General features: G+C 45.0%; 7 protein-coding genes across 7 annotated transcripts; 3 read left to right on the forward strand and 4 right to left on the reverse strand.

Annotated features, from left to right (window-relative positions):
- Positions 1 to 505: 505 nt before the first annotated feature.
- On the forward strand, positions 506 to 1,534 carry Bdbt (Bride of doubletime). The gene has a single exon (XM_017181256.2). It carries the CDS (start codon positions 601 to 603, stop codon positions 1,459 to 1,461), a length of 861 nt encoding a protein of 286 aa, XP_017036745.1. The 5' UTR covers positions 506 to 600; the 3' UTR covers positions 1,462 to 1,534.
- On the reverse strand, positions 1,453 to 3,058 carry ppan (Brix domain-containing protein peter pan). The gene is made up of 4 exons (XM_017181255.2): positions 2,679 to 3,058; positions 2,259 to 2,623; positions 1,771 to 2,198; positions 1,453 to 1,710 (listed from the first exon to the last, which is right to left on the reverse strand). Exons 1-4 carry the CDS (start codon positions 3,009 to 3,011, stop codon positions 1,532 to 1,534), a joined length of 1,305 nt encoding a protein of 434 aa, XP_017036744.1. The 5' UTR covers positions 3,012 to 3,058; the 3' UTR covers positions 1,453 to 1,531.
- A 119-nt stretch (positions 3,059 to 3,177) lies between these two features.
- Rab11 (RAS oncogene family member Rab11) lies at positions 3,178 to 8,198 on the reverse strand. The gene is made up of 5 exons (XM_017181258.2): positions 8,114 to 8,198; positions 7,734 to 7,926; positions 5,182 to 5,303; positions 4,274 to 4,622; positions 3,178 to 4,145 (listed from the first exon to the last, which is right to left on the reverse strand). Exons 2-5 carry the CDS (start codon positions 7,771 to 7,773, stop codon positions 4,012 to 4,014), a joined length of 645 nt encoding a protein of 214 aa, XP_017036747.1. The 5' UTR covers positions 7,774 to 7,926; positions 8,114 to 8,198; the 3' UTR covers positions 3,178 to 4,011.
- Positions 8,199 to 8,783: 585 nt separating this feature from the next.
- Positions 8,784 to 10,991, reverse strand: rtet (major facilitator superfamily domain-containing protein rtet). The gene is made up of 6 exons (XM_017181176.3): positions 10,388 to 10,991; positions 9,987 to 10,328; positions 9,853 to 9,926; positions 9,394 to 9,569; positions 9,037 to 9,342; positions 8,784 to 8,979 (listed from the first exon to the last, which is right to left on the reverse strand). The coding sequence occupies exons 1-6, from the start codon at positions 10,820 to 10,822 to the stop codon at positions 8,888 to 8,890; spliced, it is 1,425 nt and encodes a 474-aa protein (XP_017036665.1). The 5' UTR covers positions 10,823 to 10,991; the 3' UTR covers positions 8,784 to 8,887.
- A 482-nt stretch (positions 10,992 to 11,473) lies between these two features.
- On the forward strand, positions 11,474 to 14,128 carry Sec15 (exocyst complex component Sec15). The gene is made up of 3 exons (XM_017181263.2): positions 11,474 to 11,645; positions 11,734 to 12,863; positions 12,928 to 14,128. The coding sequence occupies exons 1-3, from the start codon at positions 11,570 to 11,572 to the stop codon at positions 14,032 to 14,034; spliced, it is 2,313 nt and encodes a 770-aa protein (XP_017036752.1). The 5' UTR covers positions 11,474 to 11,569; the 3' UTR covers positions 14,035 to 14,128.
- A 288-nt stretch (positions 14,129 to 14,416) lies between these two features.
- Positions 14,417 to 17,597, reverse strand: Tbc1d22 (TBC1 domain family member 22). The gene is made up of 6 exons (XM_017181264.3): positions 17,144 to 17,597; positions 16,874 to 17,069; positions 16,373 to 16,541; positions 15,787 to 16,318; positions 14,753 to 14,976; positions 14,417 to 14,684 (listed from the first exon to the last, which is right to left on the reverse strand). Exons 1-6 carry the CDS (start codon positions 17,562 to 17,564, stop codon positions 14,550 to 14,552), a joined length of 1,677 nt encoding a protein of 558 aa, XP_017036753.1. The 5' UTR covers positions 17,565 to 17,597; the 3' UTR covers positions 14,417 to 14,549.
- A 335-nt stretch (positions 17,598 to 17,932) lies between these two features.
- LOC108084884 (uncharacterized) lies at positions 17,933 to 21,693 on the forward strand. Its single transcript, XM_017181279.3, has 6 exons — positions 17,933 to 18,301; positions 18,362 to 18,545; positions 18,622 to 19,969; positions 20,129 to 20,333; positions 20,391 to 20,563; positions 20,625 to 21,693. The coding sequence occupies exons 1-6, from the start codon at positions 18,178 to 18,180 to the stop codon at positions 21,531 to 21,533; spliced, it is 2,943 nt and encodes a 980-aa protein (XP_017036768.1). The 5' UTR covers positions 17,933 to 18,177; the 3' UTR covers positions 21,534 to 21,693.
- The last annotated feature ends 424 nt before the right edge of the window (positions 21,694 to 22,117 follow it).

A 22,117-nucleotide genomic window follows, 5' to 3' on the forward strand; every position in this document is an offset into this window, starting at 1 on the left:
TTTTTTTATTATTTCAGAAGTACGGTTTTAATTTTTTTTAATCTGACACCAATATCATCATAGATGAAGAGAAAATTTAAAGCTGCGAATGTAAACCTGTATCTTTCAAACTGTAAATATAATAAGTATAGGAAAATGTAATGAAATTTAATATTACTTTTGGTTTTTTCAGCATAAAGTATAGTTATTTTATACGATTATACGATTTTTTTAATTTAAGAACGTTCCTAAAAAGGTCTAGAGATGAATAAGAAAAATGTTTAATTGTTTCGAAATTAGCTTTCTTTATGGTTATAGCATATGTAATATAGTGTTCTAACTTAAGATTTCAGTAATTTGATGTTACAAAATAAATAATACATTTGTGTAGTATTGGGTATTTACAGAGGTCTTCTTTAAAATTTGAATTAGTAACAGACTTCACACATTTAATTTTTGCTATTTGAACTAGTGGAAATGATGTATTATTGGATTTTTAGTGGGTCAGTGACAGTTTAGCCTGATTTCCCGTGCACCACCTGGTCACTCTGAAGAACCTAAGGCGAAATAAATAGCTTTTAACTATTTCCTCGATCCTTTTTTTCGCTTTAAACTTCCACGATGGACTGGTATGTGGGCACAGAATGGGAGGATAAAGGCCGAGGCCTTACCAAGAAAGTGCTTGCCTTCCAGCTGAGCGACATGGAGAAGCCAACGGCGTGCAGCACCTTGCAGTTCAGTGTCAACAAGAAATGCGCCAATTTGGGTGAGCGGCCCAGCAAGTACTTGGCGAGCGATGAAACCACGGCGTATCCTCAACAACACTCCCTGGAAATGGGCCGAGCCGTGTACCCAGTGGATTGTTATGTCGAGATTTTGCTGCAGCAGTTCCTTCCCGGTGAAACAGCCGCCTGCAGCATCCTGACCAAAAATGGCGTTCGGATCGAGTTCGAGATGAGACTGGACAAGATAGTGAAGAACACGCAGGTGGAGAAGCTGGACGCAGCGGGTATGTATGACCTGGCGCTGCGTCTCAAGGAGAGTGGCGTGGCCACATTCAAATCCTATCCGAAATTCGCATTTGATTACTTTGCGCGGGCCGCAAAGCTGCTGATCACATACAAACCCTTCGACAAGTTGACCAAGAGGGAGAACGGCATTAACGGAAGTACAGTCGAGGAGCTCTTTATCCAGATACAGACCAACCTGGCCGCCTGCCTGCTGCTGGAGAAGCGCTACGAGCACGTCATCTACCACACGCAATTCGTGGAAACGGCGGAGAGTCCCAGTGAGAAAAGCATTTACCGGCGCGCATTGGCCTTCTACCACCTGAAGGAGTTTGCCAAGGCACAGGCCACCATCGAGCGGGTGCCCAACTACGAGGAGAAGCGCGAGTTCAGCAAGCTGCGGGACAACATTGCTGCCAGCTGGAAGGATAGCAACACCCACTACAAGGAGGTGGTACAGCGTATGTTCAGCTAGTTCTCATTGTTACCATTATCTCAGCCAACCGACAAGTGGTCTGTTTATAAAATAGCTTATATTTAAAGTACTACTTTGACTTCCTACTCTTTTTGGGATCAAACTTGGGCCTCCTGTCCTTGTAGTCGTTTGGCTTGCCATTGGTTTTCTTGCTCTTGGGATCCAGCTTGGCCCGCTTGTTCTTGAACTTCATGCCGCCGGGCAGCTTGGGTCGCTTGCGCGAGGACTTGGCTTCCATTTTGAAGAGTTCTGCAAACACAAAAACACATCCTTAGCCGCATTCAACTGAAAAGAGTTACACACACTCACCTTCATCTGGCTCCTCGCCCACTTCCTCCTTGTAGTACTCGGCATCATCTTCGGGATCGCTGTCATTGTGTCCCTCCTCTGCCCGTTTAGCCGCCCTCTTTTCGTCCTTCTTAAGTTGTATGTTGCGAGCCCGGTTCTCCGCCTGCTCCTTCTTGCGCTGCTCTTTCTGCTTCGCCTTCTTCTCGACCAGCTTGCGCATCGTTTCCTTTTCTTCCTCCGTTTTTACCACATGATCGTGGTACAGAACCTCGCCAGTGAGGAGTCCGTCCTCTATTTTGATTAGCTGCATGGTTAGACGCGGCCCGATTTCGTGCAGCTTGATGGAGCTCTTGTTGTCCTCCAGGTTGCCCTTGCTCTTGAGCGTTTGTGCGAGCACCACGTGCGACTGTTCGTCATCCTCGGCCTCTGATTCGGAGGCGAATCCATCTCTGCAAAATATATACATATGTATTAGGAAATTCCTGTGAAATCACATAGGATTTTCTTACTTTGTCACAAAATCCACCACTTCGGTGCACTTTCCCAAATGCGGAATAGCGCCTTTTACTATCTTCTTCACAGCTCGTTTCATGCCCACGGGCACCACCTGCACCGAGTAGTGTCGCATCTCCACCAGCTTCGTCTCCGGAGTGTAGGAGAACAGGACACAGCGACGGATTGTTCCAATGTTCACCTTGGTCAGGGTGATCGAGGGAAACATGTTCTGGAACGTGGTGGCCATCAGTTTCAGATGCTTGCCATCGCCGGTGAAATTGTTCATGACGACCAGCGGGGGATGCTTGAAGTGGTCGTTGTCGATCATCTGCTGCCTGCTGGACGAGATCACGTCGCGGGCCAGCGTGAACTGATGAACCTGGGGGAGGGCTTGAATTATTCGGAACAATCCGATTAATAGAGTTGTGGCAAACCTTAAAAGTCAGGGAGGGACCGCGCGGCAAACGGACCACTTTGAAAGACAGCTGCGTGGAGGCCTTGTTGAAGATGCCCATATGCGAGACATGGAAGAAGCTGCTCAAGCTTACAAAATCCTTGATGCGGTTCATCCGTTTCTCTCGCAGATTAGTAGCCGTATACGGCTCCATAATACGCCTGAAGTCCAGCGTGAGGTCTGTGATGTACGGGCAGGTGAGGCCGCGGTGGATGACGAAGGAGTGGGGCGCCTCGACAATCTCGCTCGGCTCACTGGCCTTGAAGGCGGCCGTACGGGACTTTGGATGCACTTTCTTGTTGCCGCGTCCCATGTTTTGTCCAAGTTGTTTCTTCCTTCTGCACGTGCTAAGATCAGTGTGGCTGCGGCAGCCCAGAATACCAAACTGTTGCTCAAGCGGCCTCTCGCTTAGCACGACAGTCTGGCCACTCTAATTTAACGTACCGTTCGTTTCAAACTAACAAAAAAACCGACAGTGATTTTCTTTTATTTAAATTATATTTATTTAATCACACTTAACATAGCAAACACAAATGATGTGATTTTCGTTTCATGTATGCATTTAAAGTTTTACAACTGTTGCTGTTTGATTTGATTTGATTTTACCAATTCTTGAAAATGTAGGTAAAAGTAAAAACTGAAAAAAGTCCGCAAAATTGCTTGCCGCGAGCTGCGCAGTGTGGTTTTGGTTTGGAAATGAGTTTGCATCATTATCGAGAATTTCCTTCCGGTTGTTTATAACTATTATTTATGTTGCGAAAAATTAATAATATTAATATTTTTAATATTAGCATATATTTATATTTATATAAATTATAGTTCTACAGCTTAAACTGAATTTGGAGTGTTTAGTTTTTTGCTTATATTCTTTCCACTTTTTGTTTTTGTTTATTTTTGCAGGCATTGACGATCGCGGCGATCGATTTATGCGATATTTCTTTAAATCTTTATATATATATAAAACTTCAGTTTAAACCGCAGTTAACTACAGCCGGATGTTGTTTTCGATTCTGTTGCTGCTGTTGGTGTTGTGTTGGTGATGGTGGTGTTTTTGTTGATTTTGATTCATCAATTTATATGCAAATATTATGACAAACTGCAAGTGGCTGTTTTTCTAATTAAAAAACACAAAAACTCCTCCCAATGCCTCTCTTCACCAGATCTTCGCTGCTGCTGCTTCTAATCTTGCTGTTGTTCTGGTTGTTATTGCTGCTGATGTTGATGTTGTTGTTGTTGTAGTTGTAATTGCTGTTGCTATTGTTTATGTTGCTGTTCTGGCGGTTGCGGGGAATAGCTAATGTTGCTTGGGGCGGTCACTGACAGCACTGCTTGCGCACATCGGCGGTGACAGTCGGCTTGACGTCGATGGGCTCCACGTTCGACGGACGGATGACGTCGCCTTCCGGCGGATCCCTGATCTGTTTCTGCGACACAATGCGATAGATTTCTGAAAGACAAAGAAGTGAATCCATTAACAATATGTCCCTTATCTTTAACTATCGCCTGAGGTCACATAAGGGATATAAATTGGTTTTGTTTAATATTTAACAATTCTTAGCGGTAAGGACAACTCACCTGTGAGTATGTTCTGGAATGCCGTTTCTACGTTCGTCGAGTCGAGGGCCGAGGTTTCTATGAAACTCAAGCCGTTGCGCTCGGCAAACAGTTTCGCCTCGTCTGTGGGAACGGAGCGCAAGTGCCGCAAGTCGGACTTGTTGCCCACCAGCATGATGACGATGTTCTGGTCGGCATGGTCGCGCAATTCCCGCAGCCACCGCTCTACATTCTCGTACGTCAGATGCTTGGCGATGTCGTAGACGAGCAGAGCTCCCACAGCACCGCGGTAGTAGGCAGAGGTGATGGCGCGATAACGTTCTTGGCCGGCCGTATCCCAGATTTGCGCTTTAATTGTTTTTCCATCGACCTGCATTGAGTGAAGTGATGTGGGGTGGGAAGAAGGACATAGAAGGAGCGTTAGTTGAATGGTGGCAGTAATTGGCAATTTCGCCAAGTTATCCTTGTCTCCTTGCGGCTGTTTCGCTTAAAAAATCAATAAACAAATTCGACAGAAACAGTGATGGCAACCTCTAGGAACAAATAAAACTCAGTCTGTGCGAATAATTAATAAAAGCATACCTTTCCGGTTGTCTTAAAAAAAAATAATTAAAAGTTTTTAATCAAATTTAAAGTGAGCCTTGAAACCTACTTGAACTTTTACTTTTAATGACACTCAACTGGTGACGATGATGTCAACATTTAGCTTATCCCCCAACTCGATGGCTTCATAAATTATGAAAGAAAACCAATTGGCAATCCTTTATTTAGTGAATTTCCCAGACACTTACTGAAATTGACTGCTTACCCCCTAGGTTGCTCCTCGATTTTGCCATCACTATGCTTACTACCTCCCGGCGAAACGCACACGCAACCTCACCCGTGAAGCACACAGGCGTGGGTGCTCCCTGACCTCCTGCTATACTCACCTCTATGCTGCGCGTTGCAAACTCCACGCCAATTGTCGACTTCGACTCCAAATTGAATTCATTGCGCGTGAAACGGGAGAGCAAATTACTCTTGCCAACGCCAGAGTCACCGATAAGGACAACTGCAAAGGATTACAAAGCATTAGCGATTTTCGAGCCATTGGCATTGGCATTGGACAATCGAAGTGTCCCAGTTGCATAATATGTGGGTGGGCGCGGTGTGTGGTTTGGTTTGGGGGCGACTCCACCCCGTGTCCTGTGTTTTTACGGTCGGACAGGCTGTTAGCTGGTAGCTGTTGGCTCGAATAGGTCATGTCCCCCTTCGTGGGCTTCGCTGCTGGAGTGGCGCCCCAAGGTCAGCGTGTACATAAAGCCGCTATACTCGAGGGACTTGAGGCCATGGAAACAAATATCTTATGCTTAAGGGAGGAGCGGACGTTCGGGAGCTTTGTGCTTTGTGGAATGTTTATTGTGCTCTATATCGATAGAGCAAACATTTATGGTTTATCTGAGTGACATGACTTTGGCCAAGGCAAATAAACTCTATAAGCTGTAGCTCTTTCTATAAATTATGTACATACTTGTCGTTTTAATTAATTATTGCATCCATATATCAATCAAGAAATGGAGACCTAAACTTTTATACATATCAATTTAATTATTATTAACATCTTACTTCTGAGAAATTTGAAATTGATCATAACTAAGCCAACTCTTAGTTCGGAAAGCTTTTCTGTGTAAGTTTTTATTGGGTCATTGGCATAATGAATTTTAAAAAAATCCAGTGAATTCTTGACAATTTAGTAAAGTAAACCCTATAAAATTATAATAACAGGGATACATTTCTTTCAAACGGACAAGAATTGATTGAATCGGCTGTTAGTGCTGATCGAGAATTAAGTGTTCGAATTACAGGAAATTACTTCTGACTAAAACTATAACACCCTGCTAACGTATAATAAACAATTATTTTTTTTTATAAAAAGGACAAATACGTCCATAGGAACGGATAAACTTGTCATAAAAGCGGTGTGTTTGCCAATCAGGCAAAACAATAACAAAAACCCTTCAAACACTTTACTCTCTTTGCTTTACTGGTCAGTTAAGAGCGACCTGGTTACAGTTATCGGCAAGAGAAAGAGAGGCCATGAGTCACTTTTCTCTTTAGCTCGACTTCTGACCTGATCCTCAAAGAGAAATGGCACTTAGTTAATCGGACGGTGCCGGCTAATAAAAGGGAGTAGCAAATGGAGGCCGTCGTCATTACTGGCTAGTTTCAATGGTACGAATCGCTCGTATAGAGCCTCACATTGGTTATGATGTGATTATGGGCTTATCGCCCCGAGCGGAATTCTTCGACAGTTGGTTTCCGTGCATGAGTCATGCCTGGCCAATATCGTTATGTGTGAAATTCGAGGCCTCATCATGCATGTCACTCACTCACACATTTCACACATGCACATGGTGTTTTTTTTTCTGTTTTTACATTTTGGATACTTGACCTAAAAATACTTGCCAAGATAAGGGGTTACGAATTTGAGACAAAAAAACACATCCACTGGGTGGATTTATATGAAATGGTTGGTAAATAAAAATATTGAGGTTGATTGATTATAAAATTAACGAACATTTCAATTCTTTCAAATGAATAATTGAGATAACCCGTTAATGACATTCAACAGTTGCTCAGACTAAAGCTCAGCTGTGATAGTCTTTTTTTAAGCGCAATTGGAATTTGCGGCGTAGTAGCAAACGAAGAGAACAAAAAAGAACAGAGAATTGACGACCCCGAACATAAACAGAAGTGATACAAAGAACGCAAAAGATGTGGGAAGCTGAGGCTTTAGAGCAAAGGGGATCGAATGCGGCCCACTGTGCCAAACTCCCAACTGAGGTTTCAACACCAAGATAGAGGGAGAGCTGGAGAGCGAGAGAGCCGTAAACAGATGCAAAGAAATTACAAAAAAAGTCAATGCAAGAGCCAGCTGTACAGAAGTAATAATACCTACACTCTCACTCGTGGTACTAACTTGAAATCTAATCAATTTAAGAATGTGAGTGGGTGGCTAAGCATTCAAAAGTACTCCCCGCTGGAAGAGGGAACTTTTATCGCTATTATAAATACGATTTGCGTTGGCTTTTGCATGCAACGTGGCGAGAGCAACGGGAACGTAATGACAAAACAGACAGTTAACGGCAATGTACTTGATTCCGGAAGAGGCCCCAAAGAGAGAGCGGGAGCGTGAGAGAGCCGTCAAAGGGCATCCAACTGCACGGGAAGCAGCAACACCAACCAACTCGGGGGGCGTACTTCTTGGACTTATTTTGGGAATTAATCACACACTAGCACTCACACACATACCAGCACATGAACTCTGGGTTTTCGACTGCACTTTCTGTTATTCTCCAATTAGTTTCAATTAGTGCCATTGAACCACTGCGTCATTGTGTCCAGGCACTGGGGAGGGAGAGAGGGCCGCCGCTACTCCTCCCCACCTTTACCTCTACCTCCGCCGATCTGCAGCCACCGGCAGTGTCATGTTTATAATTACCTTTGAACAGATAATCGTACTCGTCTTCTCTAGCTCCCATTTTCTTCGAATTTGTTTTGCTGTCGTCGCTAGCTCAATTCGTTTCGATTTGTATCCTTATCCTTGTTACTCCGTCCGATTTATGAACGAAATCCAATAACCTGCGCGCCGCCGATTTCTTTATGCGTTTGTCGTAGCTCACACACTTTTTACACTTTTTTTTGCAGTAGTAGTTGTGTTGTAAAGAAAGAGAAAAATGTATATCAGTATTCGGTGGAATGTCCTGTGTTTCCAGCACCAATGCGGTCGCGCCGTCTGGTAGAATGTCAGCGACAACTAGTGCAGTAACAATTTGACAATTGCAGCTGTTTTTAACGCATTTATTTATAATTTTCTCTTACACGAAACTTAGTCACTCCCCAAATATACGGCGTGAAGTTGGCAGCAGTATGGCGCCGATAACGATTAAAAATACCATCTGGCCTCGCAATAAATACCACTAAATACCATTTTTAGTATCGAGAAATACTATTTATATACCATAAATTTATAAATGTTTCGTATAAATATGTATTTAAAAAATAACGATTTTTTTTTTTATTGTTTCCTGAAGTCTTTTCTCTTTTGGTTTTACCATTCCATTAATAATTTAAAACTAAAAAAAAATAGATACCTTGTTCATTTTAAAACATAATTAATGTATTAATATATTTATAAATATATACGTTATAGTGGTAAATCACTTATACACAATTATTTAATATTCTTTACAAAACAACCTTTTGACAAGGTATTAATATAAAAGATAAATTATAACATTCTGGGACAAAGCACTATCCTATCATTATCTCTCCCGATTTTCAGCTAGAATTACTTGAGGATTCCAAAGTCAATGCATTCCTAGGCTTTGAAGTTTTTAAAAAATTCCTTACTTTTTTTTAGCATTAAAAAGCTTCTTTCCAATTATTTTATTGTAAGTTTTTGACATGACAATATAATTTAGACTAGACCCTAATTTTCGCCCAATGAAAAACATTTGTTTTGTATAAACAGAGTATAAAATTTAATAATTTTAATATAAAATACTTGTATATAAAACAATAAATTAAGTATAATGTGCAACTAATACTTGCGTTGTTCTCTAAAATGGTTAATTCACTTTGTGCTTATTGCATCTAAATGCGAACACGCTGCAAGGCCAAGGCTGGATAAATGAGCAGAAGTCCACCGGCTATATAGGTGATCTTTGAGCCTACGCACCAGAAAGCTGTAGGGATTCGGAATGATTAGAAAAACAACACCGGGCGTAGTAAATCCAACTCACCAATACTGCCCACCACGGGACCCAACGCCCGAGCAAGAGCTCCTAGGGAGCGAAAAATGCCTAATACTGAACCCTTCTGGTCATCATTGCCATACTTGGACACCAGGGTGGTGAGGCAGGTAACAGCGAAGGCCGTTGAGATGGCAAAGAGGATCATGCCGGCGTAGAGCAATCGACTGCTTTCGGCCAGGCCAACTAATACGAAGGCCGGGACAATCAGGTACAGACTAAAAATGGCATAGCCTTTGATCTTTGCCTCGGGGAGGCGACGAACCACCGATCCCTGCAGCAATGTCATGATAACACCTGCAAAAGTATTTATTTATTTAAGCACATTAAGTATTGCTACACTCATACCGGTTGTCAAAAACATCTTGGCCTGGTCCATGGAGGTGTACCCAAATTTGTGGTACATCAGAAAGGTGACGGTGAACTCCAAGCCGGAGTACAGAAAGAGGTAAAGGAAGTATATCAGTCCAATTGATCGCAAGGCCTCAATGTCTTTTTTTGGGACATTTTTGATAGCAGCGAATCTGTCAATAGAAGAATTAACATGAAATACGATTGGTCAACCTAAATCCAAGCGCTAATCAAAAGATTGTCTTCAAGGGAACGGGACACCTTCCCTTCCCATTAACAGACTTTAATCAGATGTGTAGCCATACTTTCCCACTGATAAGACAATCAAATAAACGTGCCGGAGTACCCGGCACCTGGCACGGTAATGATAATGTTCCTCAAACCAGTCAGGCAAGACGACTTGGTCACACGACAGGTTTACGTTCCCGCCTCTTGCTAATTAATTCCATGACTTACCTAAATATGGCCGAGAAGTTGAGCAATTGCAGGCCATATGACAGGGCAGATGAAATCTCCTTAACACGTTTCTCCTGGGAAATAAGCCCCGAAGTTAGTTTAAATGTCAGTATGTACACTCAGCCGATTCCTACCTTGGGCAAAGTCTCTCGGAGACAGCAGGCTAGCACCAGGAGATCGCCTGCAGCCAGACCAAAGGCAAGGAGCGAGGGGAGCACAAACCAAGATCCTCCACTCTTATCGGAGAATATTGCGAATAGGGCTCCAATCATGGGTCCCACAATGAAGCCCAGCGAGAAGGCCACGCCCACCAGGGCCATGCCCCGACCACGGGTTTTCACGCTGGACACATCCGTGATGACGGACATGCACAGCGAGATGTTACCCTTGCTGATGCCGCCCACAAAGCGGGCCAGAACGAACAAGGCGAAATTACTGGAGCAGGCCCAGATCAGATAGGACAAGGCGATGCCAGACTGCGGAAACGGAACTAAATAGATATTTAAGCTTTGAGTATGTGGATAAGATTACCCACCGCACAAACCAACAGCACCGGTTTCCTGCCGTAGTAATCCGAGAGCCCGCCCACAATCGGGCTCGCCACAAATTGCAGGAAACTGAACATGGAACCGAGGAAGCCACCGAATAGCACCGATATATACCGCTCAGGCGCTCCGAGGAGCTGCTGAAACCATCGAACGCGCTCCGTGAGCACGGCGTACAAGCCGGATGTATCATTCTGGCGATAATATTCCAAAAGCGACGGCAGCAGTGGTAGAATAATGGTGAATGCCAGCAGATCAAAAAGCAGAGATATAAAGATGATGTATATCATGGGGTCGCTCTTCTCCTGGTTGCCCTTTCCCTTTCCCAGCTTGCTATTGTTGTTGTTGCTGCTGCTGGTCTGGAGCTCTTCCTCTGTCGCCGTTGTTGTAGAAGCTCCATTGTGGCGACTCCGTATGGTAGCCATGGCTATATATATGTAGTTATTTTCCGGCCGTGATTGCGTGCGTGTACGAGTATTACTGCAACATAACTGTTTCTGCGGAACCGTAACTCCCCCGACAAGTTTTTGGCCCCAACCAGAAGCGGAATGCTCAAAAACCGCCACCCGAAGTGAAAGTTTGAACGAGAATGGAAGTGAGGTAACGTTGTCAAGTCGAGATATGTATACCCTTGCTGGCACTTTCACTTAAATTGAGCAGATAGAGGAATTTCAAACTAGTACGATATTTCCAAAATATAATAACTTATATTTAAGAGCCTTAAGAGCTTTAGTATTGAAAATATTTCTTAAATAAATAATTTATTCGTCTTACAATGGGTGAGAAACTTGAGGTACTATCAGAAAGGGTATTAAGAGAAGCAACAGCTGATCGAGGCGGTTCTGGACGATCAGACTTGTGTTAGTCTTAAACTAATTTCTAATGTGGCAAATAACTTGGGCAATGTAATAAATTTATTCCAGGGCAGACGTTCCCTAAGGTGTTTTTAGTTTACAAGTTATTTTATTGGTTCATTTTTAATTACGAAAAGCTAAACAGCTGTTTAGAGATGACACTCTCCTACGCAAAATACTTGTTGCATAGAAGAGCTTTAAGTGTTATTTAACACTGGACGCCTTAGCTGTTAGCCAACACTGTACAGTCGACTGATTAATATCTTTTGGATTATTCCTTGAAAATTGCACTTAAAACCTTCAAAAGCGCGACCTAAAATGTCCAAGGTGACCGTGCAAGATATAGAGGCGGTGGATGACTACTGGGGACCCACATTTCGATCGATTCTAGAAGGTAACCACAGGTTTCAAGCCAATCTCACGATTTGTTTACGCCCCGAGAATTTTCAATATATATTTATGTTTCTTATATTTCTTGGCAGGAAACAATAGCAAGCAGATTGGCGAGCAGCTGGACCAGCGGATTCGTAGCCATGACAAGGAGATCGAGCGTATCTGCAACCTGTACTATCAAGGCTTCATCGACTCCATTCAGGAGCTGCTGCAGGTGCGCACACAGGCGAAGCAGCTGCACGACGAGGTGCACTCGCTGGACACCTCGCTGCGTCAGATCAGTGCCTCGCTAATCCAGCAGGGCAACGACTTGGTGCGAGCGCGCCAAATTGAGTCCAATCTGGCCAGTGCTATTGAGGCACTGAAGTCCTGTCTGCCGGCTCTCGAGTGCTACATGAAGTTTACACAGCAGGCCAAAAACAAGCAGTACTACCAGGCTTTGCGCACCCTCGAAACCCTCGAGACGGAGCACCTAGCGCGTTTAAAGGCGCACAACTACCGCTTCGCCACCCAGATGCAGATCCAGATACCCATCATCAAGGAGAACATACGGCGCTCGTCCGCCTCAGATTTTCGCGAGTTCCTAGAGAACATACGAAAGTTCTCACCAAGGATCGGTGAGCTGGCCATCACCCACACCAAGCAGTTGCAGAAACGCGACATTAACGCCATCATCGCAGAGCATATGCAGACGCAAGCCAATGGAGGAGCGGGTGGAGCAGGGACTGGTGCCGGTGATGGTGGCGACGATGACGGCGCGAATGTTAGTGCCCAGGACCTAATAGATTTCTCGCCCATCTACCGGTGCCTGCACATCTACATGGTGCTGGGACAGCGGGAGTATTTCGAGAAGGACTACCGCCAGCAGCGTCGAGACCAGGCCAAGCTGGTGCTTCAGCCGCCTCCAAATATGCACGACAACCTGGAGGCCTACAAGACCTATATCTGCGCCATTGTTGGATTCTTCGTGGTGGAAGATCACGTTAAGAACACAGCCGGCGACGTCGTCACCAACAGTTATCTGGAGGACCTCTGGTCGAACTCACTAACCAAGTTCGTTAACGAGATCAGCATGAGCTCGTCGTCCTGCACCGATCCCAACATACTGTTGCGCATTAAAAACCTGATCATGTTGTCCATAAATACATTCAAGTGCTACGGCTACACGGTGAACATCCTATGGGAGCTCCTACACAACATGAGGGACCACTACAATGAGGTAAGGTCTTTCCTCCTTAAAGTACAAGCGAGTTCCTAATATGGGGAATACTTCCTTTGCACAGGTATTGCTGCAGCGCTGGGTGCACGTCTTTCGCGATATCCTCGACAAAGAGCAGTTTCTGCCCATGGTGGTACAGAATGTGGAGGAGTATGAGGGCATCATTGAGCGGTTTCCCTTTCACTCGGAGCAGCTGGAGAACGCACCGTTTCCCAAGAAGTTCCCCTTTTCGCGCATGGTTCCCGAGGTATATCACCAGGCCAAGGAGTTCATGTACGCCTGCATGAAGTTTGCCGAGGAGTTGACATTGTCACCGAATGAGGTGGCCGCCATGGTGCGCAAGGCGGCCAATCTGCTCCTCACACGCAGCTTCAGCGGCTGCCTTTCGGTGGTTTTTCGTCAGCCGAGCATCACGCTAACGCAGCTCATTCAGATCATCATTGACACGCAGTATTTGGAGAAGGCCGGACCTTTTCTGGACGAGTTCGTCTGCCATATGACCAACACGGAGCGGAGTGTGTCGCAGAGTCCATCGGCCATGTTCCATGTGGCGCGGCAGGATGCCGAGAAGCAGGTTGGCCTGCGGATCTGCTCCAAAATCGACGAGTTCTTTGAGCTAAGCGCCTACGACTGGCTACTGGTGGAGCCGCCGGGCATAGCGTCCGCCTTTATCACGGACATGATTTCGTATCTAAAGAGCACATTCGACAATTTTGCCTTTAAGTTGCCCCACATCGCCCAGGCTGCCTGTCGACGCACCTGTGAACACATTGCGGAAAAGATCTACTCAATCATGTACGATGAGGATGTGAAGCAGATTTCGACGGGGGCGCTGACACAGATCAACCTCGACCTCATGCAGTGCGAGTTTTTTGCGGCCTCAGAACCGGTCCCAGGACTGAAGGAGGGCGAGCTCAGCAAGTACTTCCTGCGCAACCGCCAGCTGCTGGACCTGCTCATCCTTGAGGAGTGGAGCACGTACTTCCACGACTATGGCAAGCAAGAGAACCGATACCATCTCGTCCAGCCGCAGTCCATTATTGTGATACTGGAGAAGATCCGCGAGGCGGACAAGAAGCCCATTTTCTCGCTGGTGCGCAAGAACGATAAGAAGAAGCTGCTGGAAACAGTTCTTAAGCAGCTCAAGCACATTGCCGAGCGGCAAAACTAGGATTGAATTAGTCGTCATAATTATGATTAGATTATGAATCGAAGAGCATCCCTAAAAGATTTTAACTTAGATTCTCCACAATTGTAATTTTAAAATCAACTCAACTTTATAGCTATCCATCTTTATTATTTTTAAGCTAATTTTTGAGTTTAATGCACAAGGAAAAGTACGGAGCTGTTCCCCTTGACTTTTGATTCGATTTGTTTTTATAAAAGACAAATATTTTAATGAAAACTGCTGCCGTTGAACGTGTAAAATTGTATTTTGAATTCGTTTGATTCGTATTTACAAAAAGCGGAGAGTTTAATAAGAATATGGTTTCTTTTCTGTTTAAATTCAAACGAAACTAGAAATAGGGAAACAAAACAAACAGAAGAACGGCTAAACAACAAATTGTATATAATTATTAGATGTATGTAGCGTACGTTGTATGTATATAGGTATATTCCGCAGATCGTAGTAAACTATGTAAACCTCTATGTTACGTATAATATGCATTGTTTGTGTTGCTTTTGTCAACTCTTCGTCTCCAAGTGCTTGGGCGCGTCCGCATAGGTGAACTTCAAGCGGAATGCCTCGGCCAGCAAAACGTTGATTTGGCGATCGGACCAGTTGTGTGTCGGCAGATTTTGTAGCAGCAGCATGAGACCCTGCCGGTGGCCATTATCATTGATTTATGATTATGATTTATGTATTAATTATGATTATGCATGCGTACCTGGAAATCGTTCTGTTGCATCAACTGTTCCTTCCAGTGCAGCAAGAATGCCGCGCATACGTATAAATGGAACAGGGCGAAGCCGTCCGATTCGGCCAGATATGTGTCCCACAGCCGGATGGTGCAGTGCAGCGGCAGTTCGCGTGTCAGCAAATTGTTCATCCAACGAAATGAGAATTGCAAATAGTCGACGCCATGCGTCTGTAGATGACGGTGCAGATTCACTGAAATTGAATGAGAGTTAAATGTTAATTGCTTGTAAATGTATGTATCAGTTTATTTGGTAATTATAGGTTGGAAGGCCAATTATTAGGGGGACTATTAATGCCTACCCCCTATCTGGTCATCATCTGCGAAATAAACCCCAAATGAAATAAGTCTCCAAAACAAAAAACGAAATAAGTCCCCAAAAATGTGTATAGAAAACAACAAAAACAATTTTTGATAAAATTTGGGAAGTTATTTTAATTTTTGAAAAAAAAAATAAAATAAAATAAATAAGTTCCCAAGAAAAAGAAAATAACACTACGAAATAACTTCCCAAATTTAAAAATGTAATAACACCCAATCTTAGAAAAAACTGGCAAAGTGGAAAAACGAAATGTCATATTTTGGGGATTATCAAAAGGACTTTCTCATTTCACTGTACAAAAATTAAAAAAAATAATTAAAATTCTTTCAAATCTTGAAATATCGAAAAATCGGAGTTAACGTCCATATATCGATATTATTAACAAACAAATTTTACGGAAAAGTTTTTAAATTTGTTCATTATACATATCCGCGTAGTAATGACTTATTAGTCAAAGTTCATTTCGAGATGTTAGGATAATATACCCCACATATTTTGTATCTGTAGCCTCACGTTTTACCTAAACTCATCAGAGACAGCTCTGACAACCATAAGCTGTGGCTTTTATGCCTCCAGTTCTGGCAAGTCGTTGCTATTTATCTTATCAGACATCCAACATAATATCGCTATCTGTATTGGATCAGTCTCAATTAAAGATAATCTGGGCAAGCAGTCATCTTACCGTCAATGCGTTGTATCAGATCCTTGAGTTGGTTGACCTTCTCCTGAATGCCCAGCTGGGCAAAAATGTAGTTGTCCTGTATGCAGTCGAGAAACTTGGAGAGGCACCAAAACGAGTCCGCCTCAATGATGTTGCGCGTCTCCTCGGGCAACGTCGACATGTCGTACTTTTCGAGATCCGTGTTCGGCGACAGGGCCTCTTGGAGAAAGACAATGAAGAAGGGCGTGACCAGGTCGTTAATGCCCTGAACATAGCCCGAGGCCGGATGGCGGATGGCCCAGATGAAGAGGACGCGCTCGAACATCTCCTGGACGAGCTGCTGCTGGAAGAGCGGTATCTGCGGATTCATACGCGGCACATCGATATGGATCTGGCGGTACGTGTCCTGTTGCGTCTCGTCTTGGCTGTCCACCCGGAAGTAGTTGTGTCTAAGGTCCTGGTAGCCCTGCCGCTTGCTCTCCAGCACCGCCATCCGCCGCTCACTCGACGGCGGCAGATATTTCGAGAGAAGTCGCCAGCTGACAGCGCGCATCTGAAGCGGAGCCTAAGTTGGATTCTTTATTCTTAAGTAAAGTTGAGCTCTCACCTTCCGCGGCACTCCCGACCAACTGATCTTCTTGAGAGCCACCAAATCCAATTGCGGCGAGTCTAGCAACACCTGGAACTTCTCAATCTTGGTCTCGTATTCGCTGTCCTGGCAGTTCGAGCTGATCTTTTGCAGCTGCGGCCTTCCTGGGTAGTTCCTCAAGCGTGATCTGTAAATGCAACCTAAATTACTATCCACAGGATTGATATCTTCCGGTCTTGACACTGCTGACATGTCTCCGCGGAATGGGCTGGGTTGGGAGTGGCGAACGGAGTAGCTGTTGCTCAAAGCAGTTATCGGTCGAAAAGGCAGTGGCATAAAATCTTTACATAACATTTTTCAAGGCCTCAAGGGCTACCTTATGCAGCTTACATTACCGAGTTAACAAGGCGCAATGCGGGTGCGCACCTTCTCCAACTCTAACTTGTTTGCACAACTGCGGCGGGCGGGCACCGAGTTCAACTTTCTTTTCCACTTCCACCAAGCACACTCGCCCCTCACCTGTTCTCATTGCTGTCCGGCAGCGATCGACGGTCTTCCTTGGTATCGTCTGAGGAATTTCTACTGCCCGAGATTAGGTCTGCGCTGCAATCACTTGCCGACTTGGATGCGTTGTGATTTTGATTGCTTCGCGAGTGCGTCTCGATCACATTGAGGGCCACGGTCTGGGACACCTGGCGCGAAATGCGAGCGCCATCTGGGGGCAGGAACAGACCAAACCGAAATGTGAAAAAAGAGGGACAAGAACATGATTGGACAGAATATTTTTACCACCGCCTGCTCCAACGGCCGCCGCTGCCGCCGCCTCCGAGCTGCTAATGATGCAGAACTCGTCGTCACCCGTGTCCCAGGCATCGCTAACCGACTGCTGGTAGTCCCGGAAGGTGGACACCATGCCGGTGTTGGGGCCAGCGCCTCTTCCACCAACTGCCGCACCTCCGGCCCCGACCGACTTATCGAGCTCCCGCTTGGGACTTGGCCGTCCGGGCACCCGTCGTCCGCTGTTTTTCCAAAAGGTCGAGTTCGCGTTGGCCACAACGTTTCCACTTGCTGGGCTCACTGCTCCGGCTGAGACTGCAGCTGCTGGTGTGGTTGTTGTTGCTGTGGAATCTGCTGTTTGGCTTTTTGCTGCTTGCTCTACATTATTATCCATCCTAAGGTCCGATTCGATGTCAGCGTCATTATTTTGCATCTACGAACAGTGTGACCCTCCCGTGCCTGAGCTGTTGCGGCCGCTGCACGACTTGCCAACAGAGATGCCAACACGACGTGAGTTTAGGAATATGTGATCGATCACGTTCGACATGAATACACACAAATATTAAAAATAATTCCAAGGCAAATATTTGCATAATTGCGATTAAAAACCTTACTCTCTAGACCCCAAAAGTGTCTTCAGGCACTTATTACATTTTTTACAATTTCCAAAATAATAACAGCTTATGAAATTATTCTCGTTTTTGTTTTATTCTTGCTTTGAAAATATATCATTTATTAAAATAATTTGTTACTTGGTCGTATTACAAATTGTTTTATGTTTCGTAAAAATTGGGTGGACTATAGTTCGGTAATCTGTGACCAATTCACGCAGGTGTCTTTAGTGACAACCCTAGAACTGCGGCATTTTAGCGCACCCGACGAACGGTCCCTCTGAAAGCAAAACAAGTGTCGTCTTTCGGCTTGATAAGAAGAGCCGCCCGCAATCAAGCGATTTCATTATTTTGTGGAACAATTGCAAGCCAAAAGTATGCCCTAGGAGGAATCGGCAGGCACAAAGGTAGTCACTGTGGAACACCAGCGAAAAGATGCAGAAGCAAGAGGAGGTGCTGTCGCGCCTGCGCCAGATATTTGACATATTTTTGCGCGATAACTTTTCCACAACCAACAATGTTTACTTTGAGAAACTCCTCACCCACTTGCAGGCCAAGGGTGAGTGTCTGTGTCTAGTCTGAGGTCTGTTTGGTGTGCTATCTACTAATGTCTCCGCAGAGAACGCGTATGTGCTGGAGGCCCCATTTGTGGTCGAATGGGTGGACAAGTGCATCACCATGGTGGTGGAGGACTTCAACAAAATCCACCCAAAGGTCATCTCGTTCATGCTAAATCTGAGCAGCTATCTGGCGCACAACGAGTGGATGATTGTGCGACTGCGGGAGCTGGATATTGTGAACAGGTGAGTGTGAGTGACGATGAGATAACAACATGTCGCTACCGCTGGCTAATCCGTGGCTTCGATCTTCGGCTATCAGAATCATAAAACTGCTGCAGTCGGGGGATCGCAACTTCAGCCCTTCAATAAAGCTGGGCGGCATTCGTCTGATGAAGGCCATAAGCAGGTATAGCATGGGGCTCGCGTTTCTGCGCATCCACCGCGCCTGGCAGCTGCTCATCCAGTACTCCAACAACGATCACACCCTGTACGTGGTGCGGGAGGCCAGGGCGGTGCTCTACGATGTGCTGTACAAGTCCTGCGACAAGTTGCACGACAAGGCCGTGACACTGGAGATCCTGTCCGAGATCCTGCAGCCCATCCACGACAATCTGTACAAGAATACCGACAGCGAGGAGCGAATCCACATTAAGGTGGACGACAACGAACTGCTGCACAAGATCTCTGCTACGCTGGACCTGCTCTCCTACATCCTGCAACAGACGCTGGTGCTCGAGGAGCGGACCAGCCTAATTGCGCTGCTCAAGGAGTACCACGACTTCGAAATAACCATATGGAAACTGATCGACATGACGCACAATCCGTACTTCATCGAGAAGATATTTACAACGCTCAGCAGCTATAACTTTGCCCTGCTGATGCACGAAAAGCTGCTGAATCTGGACTCTGCCGAGCCCCCCGAAGAGTTCACCGAGTTCGGGCTGTCGTTCTTCAATCTCATGAAATTCTTTATCACCCGCAAGGACGGCGTGAGCTTTGTCAAGCTGGCGGAGCTGAATCACGTGCTGTGGAAGAAGCTCGGAGCGCGTGCGCCCAAGGAGATAGTTATACAGCAGGAGCGTGTCACTTTCGAGAACCAACTTATTTGCTTTCACATGCTGCCGCTGCTATTCTCCATGAAGTACGCCCAAAAGATCAACGACGAGGAGAACAAGGTTGACGTTTTCGACGCCTATGTTGTCAAGCTGCTGGAGATATCCTGCGAGCAGACGCTGCGACTTTGCTACACGATGCGAGACGCTTTTTTCACGGCGGACGGCACATCAGTTGGTCTGGTGACACCTGGGCTGGCGAACAAGTGCATCCACAGTTTGCTGGCCTTGGAGAAGGTGCTTGATCGGGAGCAGGCGGTCACTGTCTGCCAAGCACTGTTCTATGTCCTCCGCGAGGCTGTCGCCTTGAGCGTAATAACCAACAATATGCAGGATGACTGCCACAGCGTTAGCAGTGCCGGCAGTTCCTACCTAGAAATGTACCCCCGTGGCACTGAGTTGGTCGTCAACGATCCGAAGGTTCTGCACTCCGTCATGGTGGGTCTTCGTACTCTAATCGAACGTTTCAAGATCACCTGGAAAGAGTCGGTGGAGACTATTGGCCTAGTAAACTGTCTGGCGTTTGTTCTGGAGAACACCAACATGGATGCCAGGGTGAGTTTTCTGTAATCTTTTTTTTCTTGGTTAATTAAAAGAAGTGTTTTTCAATTCTTTTACCTTTGAACTTTGATCAGAAATTCTTCGGCAAGCTAGAAAATTTCTAGAAAATATTAACTATATAAATACAATTAATCGCTACCTTTTTTCCGCCAGTGCACTGTCCAGGCCTTAAAACTCGTTCAGCTGGCTGTAGAGCACTTCCTATCACCAAATATGGCTCTGCTGGTGGACAATTTGCAGGGCTCGGCGCTGGTTTGCCTGGGTCCCATCATAGTAAAGCGGATGCACGACACCATGTGGGAAGTGCGTGACACCACGCTAGAGTTGACCACCTCCATTGCTAGTATCTCCCGCATCAGTGAGCTCCCCTATTATTTTACCTTTGTGTCAATTACCCAATAATTTATTTCCGTAGAGTTTCCCGCCTTTCAACGATTTCTAATCGACTCAAAGATACCTCCAATAGTGTACGAAATGGCGAAGAACGATTCGGAGAACTATGTCCGCGCATCGGCCTTTAAGTGCCTTTCGCAAATGGTATCAATTAATCTGCTGTGGGAGAATGGGCTTAGTCAACTCGATCTTGTGGTTTGTAGCTAATCGGTTTACCACAATATCTAAAACATTAACTTTGACTTTTTTCAAACAGGATCATCTGCTGTTTGTGATGTATCGTGAGAACGATGATATTGTGCGCTCCGAGGCCGTGGTCACCCTGATGAAGATTTACGAGCACCGTAAGATCCATAACAAGTACAAGAACACGCTATTTTCAACACTCAACTACTGTGTGGCCGGGGATCACCACTCGGAAGTGAAGATGAGAGCGTTGGAGTTTTGGCGTCGGGAGTTCTATCGTCAGTTTAGCAATCAGGGCATGATTGATGGTGTTTTTCCCACGGTTACCTTTTCCAAGGAGCAAAAGAAAATCGTCACGCTGACGGAGAAGGAAATTCAAACGAGCATTGCCAAGGTCTTTGGCGAGATGCAACAGTACGGATACTTCGGCATCATGCTAAAGTGCCTGCGCGAGGAGGCCTCAATGGAAGTCCTCGAGTTTATCATCAAGGGCGTAAAAATAATGACTGAGAAGTTCGAGCGCTACAAAGGCATACTGGACGAGATCGAATTGAGGTCTCCGCTCCTGGACAACGAGCAGTCACGGTTTGGTTTTCCATCACAAAATCAGCAAAGGCCAGCTTCCCAGGAACCCGGACAGGGATCGCCAATGAACTCAGCCCAGTCGGAGGAGGTCATTGAGGCCATACTGAACTCGCAGGATGCCCAGCTGCTGGAGAAGGCGTTCGAGACGCAGATGCAAATTAACGATGAGGAGGAGAAAACGGACGAAAAGCGCCATATAGATGAGTTCTACTACAAACAGTTTGCGGTGCCGCTGCGACAGTTTTACGCGGAACTGAAGAACATCGACTTGGATCAGTTAGTAAAGCAGCATCAGGAGTGGTTCGAGTGCAAGGAGAACTTCACTTCCCTTCTGGATGATATTCTGAGTGCGATTAAGCGCGACGATGAGAACATGATTTCGGACTGCTACTAATGTCTGCAGATCCGGGGCTAAGCCGATTTATAGTCGAAACCACTCTGTGAAGTAAACTTAACGTGTTTTTTCTTGAAATTTAAACTATTTTTGATAACTATGTACGTTACAAATAAAATGAGATTTTATTCCGCCACCACAAAACATAACAATAACAATAAAGTGTAATTTAATTTGTTTTCATGAAATGTCCTTTATTTATTAGCTTGACAGTGATCAGAATTTCGCCATGGGTGAAAAAATATCACTGATGTTAAAGTATTTAAGTCAACATTAATCCACCAATGCTACTTTAATTTTTGATTCAATTTATAAGTAATAACAGCGAGTGTTTTTTAAATCTGAAAGGGTATTTAATCTTCGGCTTGCTAAAGCGAACTTTTTTCTCTTTTATTATGAGCTGGTCACACTACGCTCTGGTCCAGTTTGTTTTGGTTTTTCTGTTGGTGGTGGTACCAATTGGTAGAGCAGGCAGACGTTTGGTATCGATATTATTTACTTCAATAAATTTAAAAATAATTACTCTGGATCTAATTTAATTAAAATTAGTAGAAGAGTATTAGCAATCGATCGTCGTATTTCAG

Source organism: Drosophila kikkawai, chromosome 3R (assembly GCF_030179895.1).
Source record: "Drosophila kikkawai strain 14028-0561.14 chromosome 3R, DkikHiC1v2, whole genome shotgun sequence".
NCBI classification, from domain to species: Eukaryota; Metazoa; Arthropoda; class Insecta; order Diptera; family Drosophilidae; genus Drosophila; species Drosophila kikkawai.